Source organism: Penicillium longicatenatum, assembly GCF_028827895.1.
Source record: "Penicillium longicatenatum strain IBT 33135 chromosome Unknown contig_4_segment0_segment0, whole genome shotgun sequence".
Classification (NCBI taxonomy): Eukaryota; Fungi; Ascomycota; class Eurotiomycetes; order Eurotiales; family Aspergillaceae; genus Penicillium; species Penicillium longicatenatum.
The window spans coordinates 2,276,631-2,297,622 of record NW_026643122.1 but is presented as its reverse complement, the minus strand read 5'-3'; the positions used below and the strand labels follow the sequence as shown (position 1 = coordinate 2,297,622).

The window sequence follows — 20,992 nt, the reverse complement described above, 5'->3', positions numbered from 1 at the left end:
ATACAACGGATCACTTAAGGAATTACCGTATGGCTGTATGCCCGTAATTCCTCAACCCTTTTCGCAACCCCCGTGGTGCTCCGAGGTAATTACCCCTCGAAGCTTGCTCCTTCCCTTCCCACCCCCCCCACTCTGCCCGCTCTGCTCACGTCAGGGTTACCTGACTTCGATGGGGGTGCATGTGACAATTGCATAAAAAACTGACAGCTTGCAGTCATTGCTACTCCTACTCGTCTGCAACTCGTCCTCATCACTTGAACTTTCAACTTCCATATGTCTGATTCAGAGAGCCCTGCCGGGGTTGTGCCCGACAGCCAGCCGGACCCCGTTCTCGTGGGGCCGGGGCTGAAGGCCTTGAAGGACGAGGCCTATACCGGTGCCACCAATGCGACCCCGAGCTTGGATACCGACAAAAAAAGCCAAATGGATAGCGATGCACCGTCATACTTTGCCAACATCCCGGGGACTGGAGCCGAGGGACTAAATTCACCGGATCTGTCCTCGATTCCCGAGAAGTCTCAGGGAAGTACATCGTCTGGGCAAGACTTATTGCGACGCTTAAGCTTAGTGGGGGATTCATCACCTATTTCGCCGGAAGTTGATCCGAGAACGCAACATCCTGAATTGAAGCTGAGTGGCCGATTGATAAGTGCCGCCTTCTGTATTCCATACAAGCTTCAATTCCAGGCAGGCTTGGACTGGGTATGTTGACAATTCCTATGCTTATGAGTTGAGAGAATGGCCAACTGACTCGTTGCCCGTGGGAGAGAACAGTCTCTCAAACCCCGCTCCGGTAGCTCAGCCCTGTTTGATTCCTTTGCCCACCTGGCCTCAGAGGACACTCCCTGGTCACATACCTTGGTGGGATGGACCGGTGAAATTGAACCCATTCTAGATGCCAAGGCTCCCTTGCAACCCATCCCCGCCAACAAGTTGCCACCTGGCTCACAGAATCCGACCGCAGTCCCCATAAACAAAGCTGCAGCACCAGTCCCGGTAAATGCGACCCAAAAACCTCCGTCGCACCCGTTAGTCGACGGAATCAGTATCGAACAAAAGGATCGAGAGAAGCTGGATAGTCAACTAGTATCGGGACGGCACGGCCGGATCTTGCCAGTTTGGTTGTCCGACGCATCGGAGGAACCACAAGACGCCATTGTTCTCAAAGATCAAGGGCGATGGCGTCGATATGCCGAGAGGGAGCTCTATCCTCTCCTACACTACAAGCAGCATGGCCCGACAGATGGACGTTCGGAGCGAAGGTGGTGGGCAGATTATGTCCGGCTGAACCAGCTGTTCGCCGACCGCATCGTGCAGGATTATCAGGAAGGTGACGTTGTCTGGATTCATGATTACCACCTGTTCCTTTTGCCCAGCCTGCTTCGACAACGAATCCCCGATGTCTATGTAGGGTTCTTTCTCCATTCTCCTTTCCCTAGCAGCGAGTTTGTGAGGTGTTTGCCGAAGCGCAAGGAAATTTTGACCGGTGTCCTTGGTGCAAACATGATTGGTTTCCAGACATTTTCATACTCCCGACATTTCTCCTCATGCTGCACACGTGTGCTAGGCTTTGATTCCAACTCGGCTGGTGTAGATGCATACGGGGCTCACGTTGCAGTGGATGTATTCCCCATTGGAATCGATGCGCGTGCAATCCAAAAGGCTGCCTTTGGCGCCCCGGAGATTGAGGAGGCAGTGACAGGTATCCGCAAGCTATATGCTGGGCGCAAAATCATTGTTGGCCGAGACCGATTGGACAGCGTTCGGGGTGTGGCACAGAAGCTACAGGCATTTGAGCTGTTCTTAGAGCGATACCCCGAATGGCGGGAAAAGGTTGTCCTTATTCAGGTGACCAGCCCAACCAGCGTGGAGGAAGAGAAGGAGGACCCGGAAAACAAGATCGCCGGCCAGATCTCCAACCTGGTATCCACGATCAATGGCCGCTTTGGGTCACTGAGCTTCTCCCCCGTGCAATATTATCCCCAGTATCTATCACCACATGAATACTTTGCCTTGTTGCGCGTGGCCGATGTCGGACTCATCACCACTGTACGAGACGGGATGAACACCACCAGTCTGGAGTACATTGTTTGCCAGCAGACGAACCACAGTCCCCTCATTCTTTCTGAATTCTCCGGTACCGCAGGTACCCTTCCTAGCGCAATCCATATCAACCCGTGGGACTTGGTGGGCGTTGCTGGGGCCATTGACCAAGCTCTCAAGATGCCCGCACCACAACGGAGAGAACAGCACCTGAAGCTCTATAAGCATGTTCTTACCAACACCGTGAGCACGTGGTCGCGACAGTTCCTTCACCGATTGTTGACGAACCTCTCGTCTTTTGACCAATCCGTTGCTACGCCAGCCCTGGATCGCGCGAAAGTGGTCAGACAATACCGCAAAGCACGGAAACGCTTGTTCATGTTCGACTACGATGGTACCCTGACAAACATAGTGAAGGACCCACAAGCGGCCATTCCATCCGATCGTGTTCTGCGTACCCTAAAGACACTGTCCGCTGACCCGCGGAATGCCGTTTGGATTATTAGTGGACGAGACCAGGCCTTCTTGGATGAATGGATGGGTCATATCCCCGAGCTGGGGCTCAGCGCCGAGCATGGCTGCTTCATCCGCCAGCCGGGCTCCGACGACTGGAAGAATTTGGCGGACAAACCCGACATCAAGGAATGGCAAAAGGAGGTCTTTGATGTCTTCCAGCATTATACTGAACGAACGGGCGGGTCATTCATCGAGCGAAAACGAGTGGCGTTGACCTGGCATTACCGCCGCTCTGATCCGGAGTACGGAAAATTCCAGGCTCAGGAGTGCCGAAAGGCATTGGAAGATACTGTGGCCAAGAAGTGGGATGTTGAGGTTATGGCGGGCAAAGCCAACCTGGAGGTTCGACCTACGTTTGTCAATAAGGGATTCATCGCCACGCGTTTGGTGAATGAATATGGTACCGAGCCTGGGAAAGCGCCCGAGTTCATCCTGTGCTTAGGGGATGATTTTACGGATGAAGGTATGGAGGCCCGGATTGACCAATATGAAACCATCCTTGCTAACAAACTGTATCAGATATGTTCCGCGCACTTCAGAAGTTCGACCTGCCGCAAGACCACGTCTATTCGGTGACGGTGGGTGCCAGCTCGAAACAAACGGATGCTAGCTGGCACTTGCTAGAACCAGCCGACGTGATCAACACCATTCAGATGCTTAACCAAAGTTCCAGTCAGGACCATTGAGACCCCAAGAATCGCCATCTCACGATTTCCAACCGGGATCCTTTTCATCTCTGGAAATGTCATAGCCCTTATCACTCGATCTGAGGCTTTAATGGGATGCATTGTTCATATGATTTTTCCATTGCACGTACACGAACTGTATCAAATTTGATGACTCAAGAGGCTCTCTCGATTTCTTCCCTGCTCCACCCCTTTTTTTTTTTCTTTTTTTTTTTCTTTTTTTCTCTATTGAACTTTCTGATCTTGGAGTGTGGGCGCTTCGTGTATGTCATGAGCGGCATGAGGCTTTTTTTTTTGGTTATTTGTTCTATTTTCTTCTTCTTGTAATGCTGCAATAGATGCATGAGCCTCGAGTTGTCAATATGTTAGATAGCGGTGGAATCGGGGGTTTTCCCGGATGTCATTCCGAGTATACGAAGAAGCCGAGACATCCGCTCCCCCAGTTTTGTACCTTTTGTGGGGAATAAACGTCCCCGCGGGGAAATGTGGGAATGGCGTGATAGATGCAGTTTCCCTGGATTATCGACCAGAACCTCTACCTGTCCATATGGTGAAGAGGGGAGCACGAGTTCTCCGATGCAACTCGGCGTTCTGTGCGAAACGCCGTGATCGGCACGAAACCCGTTTGCGACATTGAATCTGAATGGCAGGGATTTTTGATTTTTAATGGGTCTTTGCATGAGTCAACTGCTTCTTAGATTTCCCAGGCCTTCATTTTTTTCTATACAGTCATGACAATCCAGATATTGAATCCCACATTCTACCCGATCCCTCATTGATTATCCCGAGTATGGTCAACGAAAAGGACCATTCAAATGTCGAACGCAACGACTCGTTCCCAAGTCCATCGTCCGATGAAGAGTCGAACATCGGTGACGAGTATATTCCCAATGATTTATCGCAGGTCCCTACCAATTCTAGTGCTGTAGCACGCACATTATCGGTCGTGCGGACTCGCGAATCCGGGAAAGATCTTGGCCCGCCGCCAGATGGGGGCTTTCAGGCATGGCTACAGGTCGCCCTGGGGCATATGATCATCTTCAACACATGGGGCTACATCAACAGCTTCGGCGTATTTCAGACATACTACACTACTTCCTTAGGCCGATCCCCGTCGGATATTTCCTGGGTGGGCAGCATCCAGATTTTCCTGCTATTTTTCATCGGCACTTTTTCCGGACGAGCCACTGATGCGGGCTACTTCCGCTTCACCTTGACCGTCGGGGCCACGCTGGAGGTGTTCTGTATCTTCATGACATCGCTCTGCACAGAGTACTGGCAGCTCTTCCTGGCGCAGGGACTGGGACAGGGAATTGGGTGCGGGCTGATGTTTTGCCCAACCTTGGCTCTGATCTCAACCTACTTTGATAAGCGGCGGGGGATTGCAATTGGTCTCACAGCGTCAGGCTCGGCCACCGGTGGACTCGTGTTCCCAGCCGTGGTGTTGCGTCTGCTGCCACAGATTGGGTACGGGTGGACCATGCGCGTCCTGGGCTTCATCACTTTGGCAACGTTGATTCCTTGTGTGTTGCTATTCAAACAGCGGCTGCCCCCGCGTACTAGTGGGCCACTAGTGGAGTGGACGGCGTTCAAGGAGCTCCCATATCTGCTGTTTGCCGTGGGAATGTTCTTGAACTTCTGGGGGCTCTATGTGGCCTTCTTCTATATCGGTAGTTTCAGCACCGACATCATCGGTGCCTCGGAAACGACATCCATCTACCTTTTGATGGTGATGAATGGAGTTGGATTGATTGGACGATTGATCCCCAACTTCATGGCCGATCAATTCACCGGCCCATTAAACCTGTTGATCCCGTTTAGTTGCGCCACTGCTCTGGTAGCATACTGCTGGACTGCCGTCAACAACATGAACGGCCTGTGGGCCTTTGCTGCCTTCTATGGATTGAGTGCAGCCGGTATCCAGTCATTATTCCCTGCTACCCTGAGCACACTTACGACCGATCTAAAGAAAACCGGAGTGCGCATGGGCATGGTCCTTAGCGTGGTGGCAGTCGCTGCCCTGATCGGATCACCTATTGCTGGTGCCCTAGTATCGAGCGATGGTGGACAATACTTGTACGCACAGATGTTCATGGGCAGTGCCATTATTGCAGGCACTTTGACGCTGATCGGGGCTCGAGTGTGCAAGGTGGGCACAGGGATTGCCCGCGTATAAGTGATTATGATATTATCCCTTGCATGGAGCAGAGAATGTAAATACCATAGTTCCATATCGAAATACAATGTTTCATGTTTGAAAATCTCGGTGGAAGTGGGATTAACATAATCGAGGATTTGAATGGACGAGACAAAACCCCACATGTGATTAATGCGCCCGCCGTGACTCGCGAGTTTTTGTCTTTCCAGTCCTTCCAAGTACTTGCCCTTCAGCTCTTGGTTGCAAATTACCACCGTACGTGAGTTGTCTATATCCAGATATTGTCAATAGCTTCAACGTTTTTCTCTGTTCCCTCCATTTCGAGATTGTCCTCACTGCAATGACTCGTATGGACTAACTCGCGCAACACAGATATCTACTCAACTTCACGTCGAGTCCTATTTAATCCCTCGATAGACCGTTCAGGGCTTCGCCTATTTTTCCCAGTTCCAGTTCTACATCATGCCGCCCCGTGGTCGTGGTGGAAAGTTCAAGCCCTCGCGAGGAGGTATGGTCGCATGCACAGCCGTCTCAATGAAATCCAAACCACTTGAAAGGCTCACACACGTCAAATAGGAGGCAAACACTTCAGTCGCGATCTTCAGCCCCTCGATAAAGATGGCAACGCCGTGGGTCTTTGGCGCGTATGTTTTAATTTTTTTTCTCCTCCCCAAACCCCCACCAAACCCCCACCACTCTAGTCGTTCAAGAGAGTGGCTCAGTTACTGACAAACATAAACTACCAGGAACCAGCTGATGAAGTACCATCCTCGTCCGAAGAGGAATCATCCTCCGAAGAGAGCTCTGAGGAGAGCGACGCCGAGGGCGCCGGACCTAGTACCAGCACCCCCGCCAACTCCGCAGAATTGACCCGCGAGGAACGCCGCAACCAAGCCAAAGCCAAGAAGCAAGCTGCACTGGCCCGACGCAATAAGGCTGCTGCCCAGGTTGGAGATCTCCCTCCCTCGGACTCCGATGCCTCGGAGGATGAAGCGCTGCCCGCAAACCCGAACCACACTGCCCAGTCGCGGAAACAACTAGTCAAAGAGGAAGATGACGATGCCCCCAAGCCCAAGAAGGTTGTTAAAGACGTCTCCCAGCTTTCGCGCCGAGAACGCGAGGCTCTCCAGGCGCAACAAGCTCGGGAGCGGTACCTGAAGCTTCACGCCGAGGGCAAGACCGACGAGGCGCGGAGTGATCTGGCGCGCTTGGCGATCATTCGGGAGCAGCGTGAGGCGGAGCGTCTTCGCAAGGAGGCCGAGAAGGAGGAAAGAGATGAGCAGGCCAAAGAGCGTAATGCAGCCATTCTCGCACGTGAAGAGAAGCTGAGGGCTGCGGCTATGGGGAAGCCGGTGAAGAAGGGTGGAAAGAAGAAATAGACTTGTTTCCAATATACCGTTTTGAGAGTATTTATCAAGAATCACGACCCATTGAAACAAACTGTTGCAACCTTGGAATGTCATAGGTTACCAAAGTACCTAATATTTTGGAGTTCTATTAAAACACCGTCGAGAAGCCATGGCACTGCCTCTGATATATGAAACAAAAAGCGCAATGTACACCGACACGCCCCCAAGCAGATCAACACAGGAATTTATCTTTCAATGCATAGCCAAGAGAGACATCAAAAGGTTAGAAAAAAATATAAAAACGAAATGAAGGACAATGAAATTTCATACACAGGGTGTCAAGTAGACATCCCTAAAGAGATGACCAAAAGTATGGCCATTGAGCAGTAATGCAGGGTTTTGGTTCATGTGTTTTACCTAAACCCCCCAGAACAACCCCACGACACTCCGGCCTTGCATCACAACGCCCCAGCCAGCAATCAGACTAACTAGCCACAAAATGGCAAAGATCAGAATGGGAATGAGCAGAAGCTCTGTGTTGTGCAGGAACGGTAAGGCATTGTAGCCCAAGAAGGTGATATAAGTATAATAGATGAGGGCGGAGAGGTAGAGGGTGTTGCCCAGAAAAGTGGCCAGGAAGTTGCTCGGGCTGCGCGTGAGAAGCGGGAGGAGTAGGAATTGCACCACGTAGAGGTGGAGGTACAAGGGAAAGAAAGCGCGATTCGAAACCTGGAGCATGAAGAATTAGCATTATAAACCCATTGCTTCGTTTCACGAGACACCAAGTCTTACATCAAAGCAGTATCCAAACTCCAATTGGTCCTTTTCCCCAGGCTGGGCGAAGAGACCCTGTGCTGCACCCCGTCGGCGGCCACGAGAGCCACGGAGACTGGCAAGAGATGCGGCCGCTCCGTTGGGACCGAACAGTCGGCCGATGACGAAATAGCCAATTGTCGAGACTAGGAGAGAAGATCCGATGAAATGAAAAAAAACAAAGAGAATGGAGAGCTTCACGATAGCCCCGAACGAGTGGGTGTAGGCCAGGCCCCATGCCAAGGCTGTGAGGAGGAGGAAGAAAGAGAGGAGATATGTGAAGGACGGGTCCGGTCGGTGCCATGTGTTTTTCGTTTCTATTGCAGAATCAGTACTCCATGAGACTATCGCATAGAATCATTGGTATTCGTGACGATCAGACTCACGTTTCTGTGACACGGGTTAGCTTCATACTAGCAACAAAGCCGCAAAGCCGGGACTCAACTTACATGGTAGTAGATGGACTTGAAGACCTTTTTGGGTGCAATCAACAAGGAAGTCATCTCCCAGATGGCCATCTCAAAGTCCATCTGGGGAAATTTGAACAGCCTGTCATGAAAGGTTATTTCTCCATGTTCCTGGATTGGGCTTCCCCCCCCTCTTACCTCTTGAAGAAGCGTGGCATGCGGACACTTGAGCCACGGCGGGGCGTGGAGCCAAAAGTGGCTGGACCAGCATGTTGGCGGGGAACGGAGATGTGCGGGTTCATGGTCGAAGGCCCGTTCTGGTCAAGAGCCGGGGATCATTGGAGACTCAACTTGCGATCGAGTATGAGACGACGTGTCGGAGGCTGTTATGTCATCGTCACGTGCTTGATGCCCCATACTTCAGGTTTGACTAGTTAGATAGTTAGTCAACTAACTAGACGAGAATGGATAGACATCTAGTAACCAGTAAAAGCACGACCTACCAGATGTCATACAGTATATGGATGACATCTTCCAAGATCCACCTCCTGAACCTAGTCCATCCTAAGTAGTGCTATTCTTATTCGATACGACGTAAAATGTCACTGGATCATGGTGGCAAGCAAAATTTTCCTAATCCATACCAGTACATGTCAGGATTGATATGCATGTTAGGCTTTTGGACCTGTGTGACCTGCGAGGGGGGTTTTATACTGAGCGCAGGTCATGTTGGTCACATACTTCTTAGAAATCCAGGGTCTTATCAATGAACCCTATGGCCCACCTTGTAAATCTTATGTATCGGCTTACAGGACTCCAGAGTTATACCCCCTCTATTTAACATTTAACTAGGGTCCGAGACTTTGTATCACAGTGCCACTTATCATGAGAATCCCATGCATGTGGAGTATATCTGCCACTGAAAAGATTCGGAGATTATTGGCGTAAAGGACCATCCCCACTTTGGAGATGGGGGGATCCACCATGAATGCGGACCCAGAAGGGCAAAGGGTGAAGAAGGACGTGTCAGATGGGATTTGGATTGTAGAAAACTGTTCACCGTCTTTTGCGGTTTGGGTGTAGAAATAAAATGGGCGGAAGTTAGCATATCAGCCCCTGAGAATACGCACCAGGACATAGTATGTACCCCAATAGTGATCACGGTCGATTCGAACCTCCTGTCACTTGTTCCCCCTGTTTCACCAATGGATCTAATACAAGGGAAAGGACTCGAGACTAATCTATCAAATCAATGTCAATTCAAATCACTTCGAAGACGTTGTTTTTTTCATTTCTTTTTCTTGTTAACAAATCATACATTCCTCGCACGGTGCACATTGGTTCCTGGTCCACTTGGTGTATCCGTACCAAACCCCCGTTTTTAATTTCTCAGGAGTTCGTCCCGCCCCCGGCTTCTTCTTGTTCCTCAGGCCTGTTACCAACCCCGATTCTTTCCTTCCTTTGCCTGCACGCAGCCGTCGCTGCCCTCACCCCTTACTTGGACATGCGATGACTGTCTGAAATCCCACCTGCTTCAATTCGCCTTTGCGACCCGGTTCCCAGATCTGCAGTTCGTGTCGGGACGCCATTTGGGCCACGAAAGCTCAAAGAAACTATAGCATTGGGCATTGCCGGTACGTGGCAGCTCCTGCGGCAAAAGGAAATCTTCCTTGGGATCAACTCTCAGGGCTAAATTAATTTGGCGTGAGAGCTGGGCCCTGAAGCATTCCATGAATCTATGAATCTGTGCAATCCCAACTAACCTCCTCAAGTTCCCAGCCGTGACAATGTCCCAGCAACGAGATGGCTACGCAGCTACTTCTCCTCCATGTACCCCTCCCTCTCAGACCGCAAAGTATCGCCCCAAGCAAAAGTACCCGGCCCGGCCCTCTATTCGAGATGCATTTCCAGATGCAATGGAGAATGCGCCGCGGGTCAGCGAGTCGACCGATGAGCGTGACCCCCATGACCTCTCGCTCTCCCCCAAGCACGCCGCTCGCACGTCCATTGTAGACAATATGCTCCTGTCGCTTGACCAGTTCGGGGCCCCTGATTCATCCATTATGGACGATTACCGGCTATTCAATTCGGCCTTTGACACCGACCCCCATGGCCGGTTTCGAGGACATACTTTCTCTTCGTCCATGTCCTCCGACGCAGATTATGGTTACGATGATGGGAGCAATCGGTACGCCACAATCACCGCCAAGGGCCGCCGAAGTAATAGCAGCTCCAATTACCAGTCAGTGCCCAGGAGAATGGACAGTGCTCGCAGCCGAGATGCCATAGGCTCTCGGGGTGGTGTAGGAACCATGCCAAGATCGAATGATGCTCGGAAGGGCAGCAAGGGTAGCTCGTCGACAACGGATTACCCATATGGAATCCCCAGGGGGCGGGCGGACTCGGATGGCCTGGATCGGCGCTCGGCTAGCTTCGACTGTGGTCCCAAGAAATACGTCCCGTATGCCGATGCGGGTATCGTGCAGGACTCACTCATGTACGACGATGATGCAGCGCCAACGCCGAGTGTGCCAGCAGGACCACGAAAATTTAACGACTACAGGACTCCAACCGGCCCCGCGTCACGAACACCAGTGGCATCCAGGCGCAACAGTGTCAAATCCGCACAGGCCCCGCAGGTCCGCAAAGCCCGCCCTGAGAATATTGGCACAGGGACCCTCAGAGTGCGAGATAACGAGTTTGACATATCGGGTGACACAACTCTCGAACTTCCCCCGGTGTATCCGGCAGCTTTGGATCCCCCTGCGCCTAGTCCAACGATATCATATAACAAGCCGGCTTTCCCTCCTCCTCATCCGGAACCCGCAGCGGTTAGTACGACCACCACGATTACTACCAACAACAACATTCCAGGCAATGCAAAGGAACGCCCGGGATTTTTCCGGCGTGTCTTTGGTTCATCCAAGAACGCACCGCCAAATCTAGCAGACTCTCCCGGTTCGAATGCCAGTGATGTGTCTTACCTCCAGGAAAATGAAAGTAAAGACTCCACTGGGACGGCGGTCAACCTGAAAGGAGCAAGGCTGCAGCCACCCAAGATTCCAGTAGCGACGACTCCCACCCCAACTCGCCAGGGGCCCCATCAAGTGGTAAACAAAAAGTCTTCGTTCTTTCGCCGGCGAAAGAAGTCTGTAGCTGATCATGTTCCACCTCCCATCATCCTGCCTCAGGATGTGGCACCGCATACCTTGGATTCCATGAAGCCGCAACCCAGCCCGGTGAGCAGCTTGCGAAAGGTCATGAATCCGTACCTTGATGAGGTGCCCGGAAAGCAAGATATAAAGGGGAAACGCCCGGAGGACCTGCAGTCACAGAAGCCCAGGGAGAGTGTTTCAGCCCCGGGAGGCGGCTCTAAGAGCAATAACACGCTCCAGCCTCCAAGCTCCGCTCGCGGTCAAGATCGTTCGCCGCTAGCAGAAACCTGCGGCACCGATGATCAATCCTCAGCAGGTGAAGAAACTGAGTCTATTGCATTTGCCGATCCCCCCTTGCAGGAGAAGGGATCAGTTATTGCAGCGGCCACCACGCTCTCACCGGTCGCAGAGGATTTCTCACGTACTATTAAAGTGACGACCACCAAGACGACAACCACTTACGATGCGTCCCAGGACAGCTTAACAGGAGCCAACAAGCTAGCACTCCCGTCAGACAGCAATGTCCCGGAGTCTCCTGCCATCTCTGAAGCTTCACACTACCAAACTGCCTCTACTACACCAGTGATTGACTCCGAAGAGCCGAAACCAGACGACGACATCGACGACACAATGGATGGACCAGGCGAGGCTATCGAGGATGGACCTACGGCAACAGATCGGGAGCAGGCCCAGAAGCTCTTCGATAGTCAAGACCAAGTGGTGGGCAGTGATCCCGCTGCAGCTTGGCTTGGCGATCCTGATCGGGCCACTGTCCGAGAGGCTTACATGCGACTATTCGACTGGTCGAATTTCAATATTCTGGCTGCACTCCGCAGTCTCTGTGAACGGCTGGTGCTCAAAGGAGAGACCCAGCAGGTGGACCGGGTGTTGGATGCCTTCTCAAACCGGTGGTGTGATTGCAATCCAAGCCACGGCTTCAAGGCGACTGGTAAGTTCTAGCTCCGCCAAACTTAGTTCTCATCTAGTGGATTTTTACTAATGACACAGCAGACGTCGTTCATACCATTTGTTATTCTATTCTTCTGTTGAACACCGACCTGCACTTGGCCGACATCGACCAGAAGATGACCAAAGCCCAATTTGTGCGAAACACCATGCCCACAATCCATCGAGTTGCCATGGATGCAGCTCCAGAGAGCTTCGAAACGCTACGCCCAGCCAACCGCTCTAAAACCTCGGGCGCGGACTCGGCACTTTCGGCGCCCTCATCTGCTCGTTCTCCCACATTTCCCCCTGATGTTGCCTGTAGCTCCTTGGATGGGGATAATACGGGCCGAAATCCCAATGAGGGTAAGACCGAAGCTGGTCCGTTGGTGAACAACCCGTTTACCGGGACCGTGAGAGCCTGGGAACAGCAAGTTGAAGCAGTTTTGAAGGATTTCTATACTTCTATCCAAAAGGAACGACTTCCACTTCATGGTGCTCCGCCGAGTCGAGAGGTGTCTCGCATGTCTTCCAATAACTTTTTGGGTCCCTCCACAAGCACACTTCGCCGAAGTCCCAGTACCATCAGCAAGAGTGGCTCGGACATCTTCCCTCGTGGTCGGTCAGCTGATTCTCGCCATGCAGCAGCGCGGTGGTCCTCCAAGCCCCGGTCTCGAGCTGGGAGATTGTATCCTCCGTCAATGATGGGCTCTAGTCGAACCAGCCTGGACGACCAATCGTCTGTTTGGAGCCCAACTACATCTAGCACGTGGAGCAAGTATTCTTTGGGCAAGTTTACGTCTGCTTCGGTGGATTCTTTTGGTTCGGAGTACCCTCGCGGCGAGTATCAACAGTCTATTGGTTTTGCCAACGCTCTGAGCCAGGCAATTATTCGCGAAGATTCCGCCACCTCTGTCTATAGCTATGAAGAATCGGAGCGAACGACCCCTCTCCTCGAAGATGAGACCTTAGCTTTGGCTGGCGCTCCATGGGCCAAGGAAGGCAGTGTCAAGCACAAGCATCACCTGGATGCTGTGGACAAGCGTGCCAAAGATCGCAATTGGGGTGACTGTTTTGCCGTCATTCAACAAGGCTGGATGCGACTTTTCTCATTTAACAGTACAACCAAGTCCATGCGGCAGAAAGCGAAGCAGCGCGGCGGTGTTGTGGTTGGTGGTGGCAACTGGACGGAAAATGCGGAAGAGCTCTGGAAGTTTATGCTCCGGCAGACTATTGCGAGTGCTCTGCCTCCTCCTGGGTACTCGAAGTCCCGGCCTCACGTCTGGGCTTTAAGCTTGCCTACTGGAGCCGTCCATCTGTTTCAGGCCGGTACCCCGGAGATTGTGCGGGAATTCGTCTCTACAGCTAATTACTGGAGTGCACGGCTGTCCAAGCAGCCATTGGTGGGAGGCATCAGTAATATTGAATATGGCTGGAGTGACGCTGTCATCAACAGCGCGCTGGTCAATTCCGGCGAAGATCGGTCCCCGCCACCATCTTCGGGAGCTCCTCGTCCTAGCATTCAGAGTTCAATCCGCAGCTCAATCGACCATCAAAGCGTACGACCCAGGCTGCCTGCGGATCGCGTCAACATCAGCGATTGGAGTCCCCCTCAGCAGAGCATGGTGGCCTCCAACTTGACCGAAGAAGAGCAACTGAAGGCGCTGCAGGCGTATGTGAAGAATGTTGAAGACGACCTCCAGAGACACAATGAGCTGCGTCCAGCCATGCACCTGGCCTTCTCCCCCAGACACCCGAATTCCGCCAAGGCGATGGCCAACTGGGAACGCAAATCATCGTATCTGTTACGTGAGATTGTCAAATTCCGAACCTACATTGATTCCCTTGGCAATGCCATCAAACAGAAGGAGAAAATATATGCTTCTTCCAACAACTATTATACTGAATCGGCCGAGGCCGGAGCTACGGAACCAGCTGAAGAGGCTACTACGGCTTTGACCTGAGTTACCTTGAGAAAGTTCTGGTTTCCTTTCTTTTCATCTTTCCCCATCTTATGAACCACTCAAACCCGATGTAAATACCCTCCAGGCTGAGGGGTTTCGGCATATACATCAGATATCTTCAAAAGCCACAGGGCGGTTAAATGTCTTCTCTTTCCCCCCTTTTTGTGTACATTTTTCATTCTGGACCTTTCTTGGTCCAGCCTTTTATTTTCTGCGGTGACGTGGGCTGGATGTATCTTGATTTTAATGCTTGGGACTACGAAGCGACTGACGCTATGGATACCATGATTAGTTATTATGTTGAAATTTAAATCCTAAATGATGTCGATGTGATCTGGTCAAGTGAGAATAGTTGACATCTTCAGTTTACACGAGTGGTCATGGTCATTGTAGATAATTGCGTGGCAATTAGCTGTAATATATGGTGCCTATATGTGTTCTAATCCATTGTTGACGCGAGTCGCTCCTGCTTGTCTCAGCCTTGCCAGTCTTTCTTTTTATTACAATTCTACTTTGATGAAAATCCATGACTCCACGGACTTGTCAACTATGACGGTCGAATCCTATTCGTTTCGCAAGGGGTGCTCAAGTGGGTAAACGCACAGCTAGTGGAGACCCAAAACAACGCCCAGACTGCCGGTCACCATGTCGACCAGAGCCCCAGCTACAACTCCGATCGTCATCCAAGGCCCGCCCTCGGTGCGCATCCCCTCTCACGAATCTGGCGCATTCCACACCCCAAAAGATTTTTCACCCCTAGATGCCGATTTAAAGAGCTCGGATTTCTTCATGGCCGAGGACGCGCCGGGGGTAAACCCCCCCGACTATCGTCGGCGACTCACCAACAGAGAGCGGGAACCACGACGCGCAAGAGAATCCAGCAATCACGACATCCACTGCTGAGACAGGGCCCGAAGCACTCGAGAATGAAACAACGACCGCGGTATCGGACTCTGAAGACATCAGTATCCTTCCTCCCCTGACCGATCGCGACGACAGTAGCTTGTTCCCCTTGAGCGAAAATGGCGACCATGAGCGAGGAAACAATCAGACGCTCATTGAGGAGCGCGAAATGCGCCACAAATTGATGGACATGGAGTCAAGCTTTCTACCGGAACCTTCGACCATTGACGTCGCCGGGACCGGCCCAAGGGTCGGCGCGGATGATACCTACCTGGTCGGTGTCGATGGTGGTTACGACCCTGACATGACCCAACAAACTGAATCGTCACAATTCTCATTCATCCCGCCCTCGGACACGAACCCGGACTATGGTCACTACCAAGAGGATTCCTACGAGACCAAAGACCATGACGAGCCTGAACCTACGACGGCCGTCCATGGAGAAGATCTCGTCGGCAACGAGAGCACGCTAGACTCGTTGACTTCATCGCCTTCAGCTGCTGCCATGTTTCGAAACATGCGCCGCAACCAATCCATGTTATCCGAAGACAACCCTGATAACAGCCAATTTTCTCAAGACGAGCGGGCTTTCAGGTCTCAAGTTTCCCAGTCTGATGAATCACAGCTTACGCCCTCCAAGCTTCGAAAGTCCTCTCGCAGTTTATCCCCTGCTCAATCAAGGCTATTCAGTGACCAAAGCTTCAGTGCTGGGGGCAGTCGTCGCAGTGGAAGCCGGCCTAAGTACCTGACTAGCCGTCAATCCGCCAACCGTCTCTCACATTCTTCAATCGCCAGCAACAATACGACCAACACAGATGGCACACACAGCGATGCGACGCTGGGAGCAGATTATGCGCTTCAATCTGGAGGAGCAGCGTCAGACAACTGGGGCGGATTGCACCCAGGATCGCGCGGCCACATGACCCGAACGACCAGTCTAGGAAGTATGGCATCTGGGGTCTCAGGATATAGTGAAGAGAATTCTCTAGAGAGGCGGCCCCTTGCCGGGCAAGTCGATGGGAGTCTGCAGACTTTGCCAGAGGAGAGTTCACCACAGTCCCCCCGGCATCAAGCTGGATTCGAGGACACATCAGCACCGGCAACGCCTAAGGCCAAACCTCAGGATCGAGATTTCCCGACGGATACGGCAATTGCAGAGCGTGTCAAGGGAATCCAGGTACCTACCACTTTTGCGCAACGGTTCCGAGAAGACTTTGGCAATATGGGGCCGTCTCCCGAGAAGCGCACTGGTGCTTCAACTCCGGCGCTTGGGCGAAGTGGCCTTGGCCGCAACATGACCCTCAAAGAACAAAGCAGCACCATTGATCGTTTGTCAAAAGAAAATTTCGACCTCAAAATGCGCATCCATTTCCTCAACGAAGCGCTGAATAAGCGGTCTGAGGAAGGAATAAAGGAAATGATATCAGAGAATGTTGAACTCAAGTCGGATAAGCTGAAGATCCAGAAAGATAGCCAAGGCCTGAAGCGCAAAATTCGTGAGCTGGAAAAACAGTTAAAAGATCAGCAATCAGACAAGGAATCTATGCTCAACCATGACCCTGAAGCATCAGACGAAGGAGGCGACCGGGAATCCGCCAATGAAACCGAGATCACTTATTTGCGTGAGAGAATCGAAACCTATGAGCTTGAAATTGAACGATTGAGATCTGAGAGCATTGGAAGGGAGAGTGAAAAGCGGCGCCTTGCCGAAATGGTGAAATCGTTGAGCGAGAACCGCACCGGCGCGTCAGAATCCGGCGCGAGGGAGGAGAGGGTAAGTACAGTCCCTTTGTTGCTGTCTATATTATAGTTGTAACCTTTTCTGTACAGGACATGTGGAAGGATATGCTTGATGCAGAGGCGGCAGCTCGTGAGCAGGCTGAAGAGGAGAACCGACGACTACGAGACGAATCCATTCGTCTGCGGAGTGAGCTTTATACGTCAGCTGGTGGTTCAAAGATACCATCGCGGGATAGAGGTAACTCCACTGTTTCGTATAACTCAGCCTTGGACAGGGATGGCAACCGTGGCGCTGCTGCGGTGAGTACCTCCAATAGCACACTTATGGTGGAGCTGGAACTCTTGAAGCAAGAGAATGCCGAATTGAGAAAGGAGGTCAGCGCCCAAACATCCATGCTCACGTCCCGCAACAGAGAAAAGGAGCGTCTTTACCAAGAAATCGAGGAATTGAAGCTTGGCCATGGTCGCCATGCTGGCCGGTCCGTGGCTGGAGACAGTATCTTTGACCGTTCGGTCTCCCGGGCGCAAGGAAGACCTGGCTCTGAACCCAGTGATGGCGGCGTATCACGTAGTGATATGGATCGCGAGGAGCTCGACGCTCGAAATGGGCAGCTCCGGGATCAGGTGTCAACCCTTAAACTCGAAAATCAGGCCATTCGCAGCCAGCTGGATGAATACGTCAGGGAACTGGAGGCTCTCGATAAGGCCTATCAAGCTGATGTGGATCAAGCCGAAGAGGAAATGACGAAATTGCAGCAGGAGCGGGACCAGTCTCTTCAAGAGCGAGACCAGGCCCTTCAAATGGCTGATGAGCGCGATGCTGCCTTCCAAGATCTCCGAGCTGAGGCTCAAGAGGAACTTGATGCCCTTGGCGAAGAACTTGATCAGAAGATTGTTGAGTGTCAGCGCATGGGTGAAGACCTAAGGAACCAGGACGAGAGCCTCAGGGTGCTGCAGGCAGAGATGCGCTCGGCCAGCGAGGGGATCATTCGACTCGAAGAAGATGCGCAAAACAATCTAGAGCGGTACAAGGCTGTCCAACAGGAGCTTGAAGAGACCCACGGCGACATGGAGTCTCTGGAGAAGAGCCTCTTTGAGGCTAACAGCAAGGTACAGAGACTGACTGTGCAAATTGAATCCAGCCAGAATGAAATCGCATTCCTCCGAGAAGAGCAAGATGGTGATAAGATTCGCATCGGAGATTTGGAGTCAGAATTGAAGACGTACCACATGAGTCTGGTCAGCGAGAAAGAAAAGACAAGAGAGCTCGAGCAACGACTTGCCGATGAGCGACACCAGCGCGAAGTAGTTGGAAGCAAGGAGAAGCAAGAAGTCCAGCGAATCATGAACGAGCTGAACCGCGAAGCTTCAACGGCCAAGGAAGAGGCGCGACGATTGAAGAAGAGTTTATCGACTCAGGAGATTGAAACCTCGACCTGGCGGGAGCGGCTTATGGATCTTGAGAACAACCTTCGAGAGACACTCGGAGATCTGAGCGGCAGCCGATCAAGCATGATCTCCAATATCATGAAGCTTCAGAAAGAGCTGGAGTCCACCGCTCTTGAGCTGGAGAGTGTCAGATCTCAACTAGATGAGAAGGAATCGCTACTTCGAAACCGGGATGCTCTCCTAGAAAGCCACGGCCTTGAGTCTCGGAAACTCTCTGAACTCCTAGAGCGCGAGCGTCAGTCCCGTCGGGCTGATAAGCAATCTTTCGAGCAGGCACTCAAGTCTCACCAGCAGGCTTCTCGGACCATCACCCAAAGCAACTCTCGAATTACAGATCTGGAGAATGCACGCAACCAGGACCGCAAGCGCTTCACGTCTCTTGAGCAACAATTTAAGGACCAACTTAGCGAACGCAACTCACTGTTCTTGGCGATTTGGAAACGACTCTCCTCGATCTGTGGTCCAGACTGGGCGCACTCCAACAGTCTCATCAACGGCAATCTTCCCAGCCAGGAAGTCATTGGCAACATTTTATTCTGGCCAGGCTTTAGCCGCAACCTGATGCTTGCCATCAAGACAGTTGAGGGCGTGGTCGCGCAGTTCAAGGGCCGCATCAGAGCCGTGGAGGTTGACCTGAACAAGCATTACCAGCATCTTGAGCATTCTTTTGCTCAGCGTGTCCGGCGACTCGATCGTGTTGAAGAAGCCGTCAAGAACATGCGTGCCGGAAACCACTCGCACTCAAGCTCAACATCGGAGCTGTCTAAGTTGCGAGGGGAGAATCGGCTATTAAAGGCCGAAATCAATCTGCTTCAATCCAACACGCGGGGCCACGGGGCAGCATCCTCGGCCGCCGCCGCAATGATGGCCTCGGGTCCACGGTCCCCGTCGCTCAGCTCTACTGCAGATGCAGAGCGCCAATTGACCCGTCACAGCTCCACATCGGGCAACAGCGAGAAACCACGCTCGGAACGAGGCCTCACCCGCGGTACCTCGGGTCTGCCGCAACCAACTTACTCGTCTTCAGGCAGCACATTAGCCAATACCAACAACTCAGGCGCAATGGTTCACCGGACGCGCAGTGGACAACAGAGCAACTGGGAGGGCGGGGACGACAAGTGGATTCACCGATTGCACGAGCTGGAGAAGCGACTCAAGGCAGAACGAGAGGGCCGTCTCCTTGACCGTAGCGGTGCACGAAAGCGACTGGAGGAGCGAGATAATGAGAACCAGAAGCTCCGTGATCAGCTTCAGCGTGAGCGTACCCGCAAACCTTCGGGGGCTATTGACGCTGGACGCAATCGAGCCCCTGTCTCGGACGAAAATCCTAGCTCCAGCGAAGGGGAAGGCATCATCTTAGATATTGAGGTTTGAAGTCAAGGTGATGGATGCAGTTTAATTTTTCGTGTACTATATACCCCCTTCCTCTTTGTTTGCGGCTCGGACTTTCCAGGCCTCGTTGACTTGTACGCCATATGTGATGATCAAGAGAACCACGATGATCATGAAGGCGTTGAATTGGATTTCTGAGGGTATTTCTGTTTTATTTTTCCTCTTCTATTGTATCTTATTTCACAATACATTCTTGAGATTCATACTTTCCTGGGAATCATAAACAGATCTCTTTACCGCAGCGAGACTTTGAGGGAAAAGTCGACAATGCTCGTACCTTGATGGATGGAGCTGGTGGATAAGATATCCACATCGGGACATGTGTACGCCGCGGCGTTTTCCTCGGTCAACCCGCCACTGACTTCAATCAAGAATGAACGGTTCTTTCCTGCCCACTCCTGCTTCAGCTGTTTTGCCGCCTCTCGCACGCCCTCCGCGGTGAAATTATCCAACATGATGATATCGGCTCCAGCGCCAATGGCCGCATTGGCCTCCTCCACGCTGCGACACTCAACCTCCACCTTGGTCGCAAACCCACCGGCCGCCTTGGCTGCCTGGACCGCCCTCGGGATAGCCGCCGCAATGGACACAATATCCTTCGGGTCCGCAATGCCTCCATCCGCCGCAGCGCGGTTATTCGCGCATGCCCAGACATGATTATCCTTGAGCATAGTCATATGGCTCAGATCGTGCCGGTGGGGATCCGCCCCACCGATCAGAATACCGTATTTCTCAACGACCCGGAACCCCGGCGTTGTCTTCCTGGTTCCGGCAAGAGTTCCTTGCCAGCCCTGTGCGCGGAGGGCGGCAAGCATAGAGGCGCTTTTGGAGGCGATCCCGGAGCAGCGAGCGAGGATGTTGAGAGCGACGCGCTCACCAAGGAGGATCTTGCGAATTGGGCCCCGGACGGTGGCGCAGTGGTGGATGGGGTTTAGGGAGAGGGCTTCGCCTTCTTTGATATGCCATTCAATGCTGTGGGGAGTATTATCAGTATTCGCTGTCGATTGGATCGCGGGGTAGAAAGTGAGTGTATTGAGTTGCTAACGTACGTGCATCCAAGTTGTGAGAAGACCTCGTCGACGAAGGGGGCACCTGCAATGATACCCTAGTTCAATAATATATCAGATGTATGCTGGCTTGCGAGTGTGTATCTTGGACTTACTTTGCTCTTTCCCAATAACCGCGCCTCACCCTCTGACTCGCCGACGACAAAGCCGCCATAGTCCAGGCTGGGACAGTCTTCCTCTAGCCAATTGGCAATGAGACGCTTGTAGTTGCCAGGCAGCAGATGCTGCACATCACCGTATGTTGAGGCCATTGTATGTACTTGTTTGAAGAGCTGAAGAGAAAGGTGGGGGAGATCCACGGGATCTCATGTTGCTTGATTTGTCCCCGCGGGGATCGGACTGATTCGGAGGGTCACGTGGATTCTCGGGGAGAACGAGCAGGTGTGGTTATGATCTTTTTGTCTT

General features: G+C 52.3%; 7 protein-coding genes across 7 annotated transcripts; 5 read left to right on the top strand and 2 right to left on the bottom strand.

The window, feature by feature from the left end:
* Positions 1 to 273: 273 nt before the first annotated feature.
* orlA (putative alpha,alpha-trehalose-phosphate synthase subunit Tps2) lies at positions 274 to 3,245 on the top strand (the record flags this gene model as incomplete). Its single annotated transcript, XM_057118074.1, has 3 exons — positions 274 to 702; positions 775 to 3,022; positions 3,079 to 3,245. The coding sequence occupies 3 exons, from the start codon at positions 274 to 276 to the stop codon at positions 3,243 to 3,245; spliced, it is 2,844 nt and encodes a 947-aa protein (XP_056971109.1).
* Positions 3,246 to 4,035: 790 nt separating this feature from the next.
* On the top strand, positions 4,036 to 5,421 carry N7484_007686 (putative MFS monocarboxylate transporter; the record flags this gene model as incomplete). The annotated part of the gene is made up of 1 exon (XM_057118073.1): positions 4,036 to 5,421. One exon carries the CDS (start codon positions 4,036 to 4,038, stop codon positions 5,419 to 5,421), a length of 1,386 nt encoding a protein of 461 aa, XP_056971108.1.
* A 444-nt stretch (positions 5,422 to 5,865) lies between these two features.
* N7484_007685 (PDGFA associated 1 family protein) lies at positions 5,866 to 6,782 on the top strand (the record flags this gene model as incomplete). The annotated part of the gene is made up of 3 exons (XM_057118072.1): positions 5,866 to 5,911; positions 5,980 to 6,047; positions 6,150 to 6,782. 3 exons carry the CDS (start codon positions 5,866 to 5,868, stop codon positions 6,780 to 6,782), a joined length of 747 nt encoding a protein of 248 aa, XP_056971107.1.
* Positions 6,783 to 7,169: 387 nt separating this feature from the next.
* Positions 7,170 to 8,274, bottom strand: N7484_007684 (unc-50 family protein; the record flags this gene model as incomplete). The annotated part of the gene is made up of 5 exons (XM_057118071.1): positions 7,170 to 7,481; positions 7,545 to 7,882; positions 7,940 to 7,955; positions 8,015 to 8,114; positions 8,171 to 8,274. The coding sequence occupies 5 exons, from the start codon at positions 8,272 to 8,274 to the stop codon at positions 7,170 to 7,172; spliced, it is 870 nt and encodes a 289-aa protein (XP_056971106.1).
* Positions 8,275 to 9,759: 1,485 nt separating this feature from the next.
* On the top strand, positions 9,760 to 14,036 carry N7484_007683 (Sec7 domain protein; the record flags this gene model as incomplete). Its single annotated transcript, XM_057118070.1, has 2 exons — positions 9,760 to 12,076; positions 12,139 to 14,036. 2 exons carry the CDS (start codon positions 9,760 to 9,762, stop codon positions 14,034 to 14,036), a joined length of 4,215 nt encoding a protein of 1,404 aa, XP_056971105.1.
* Positions 14,037 to 14,681: 645 nt separating this feature from the next.
* Positions 14,682 to 19,502, top strand: N7484_007682 (putative anucleate primary sterigmata (ApsB); the record flags this gene model as incomplete). The annotated part of the gene is made up of 3 exons (XM_057118069.1): positions 14,682 to 14,865; positions 14,918 to 16,713; positions 16,770 to 19,502. The coding sequence occupies 3 exons, from the start codon at positions 14,682 to 14,684 to the stop codon at positions 19,500 to 19,502; spliced, it is 4,713 nt and encodes a 1,570-aa protein (XP_056971104.1).
* A 251-nt stretch (positions 19,503 to 19,753) lies between these two features.
* Positions 19,754 to 20,838, bottom strand: N7484_007681 (nicotinate-nucleotide diphosphorylase (carboxylating); the record flags this gene model as incomplete). The annotated part of the gene is made up of 3 exons (XM_057118068.1): positions 19,754 to 20,492; positions 20,570 to 20,625; positions 20,683 to 20,838. The coding sequence occupies 3 exons, from the start codon at positions 20,836 to 20,838 to the stop codon at positions 19,754 to 19,756; spliced, it is 951 nt and encodes a 316-aa protein (XP_056971103.1).
* Between the last annotated feature and the right edge of the window lie 154 nt (positions 20,839 to 20,992).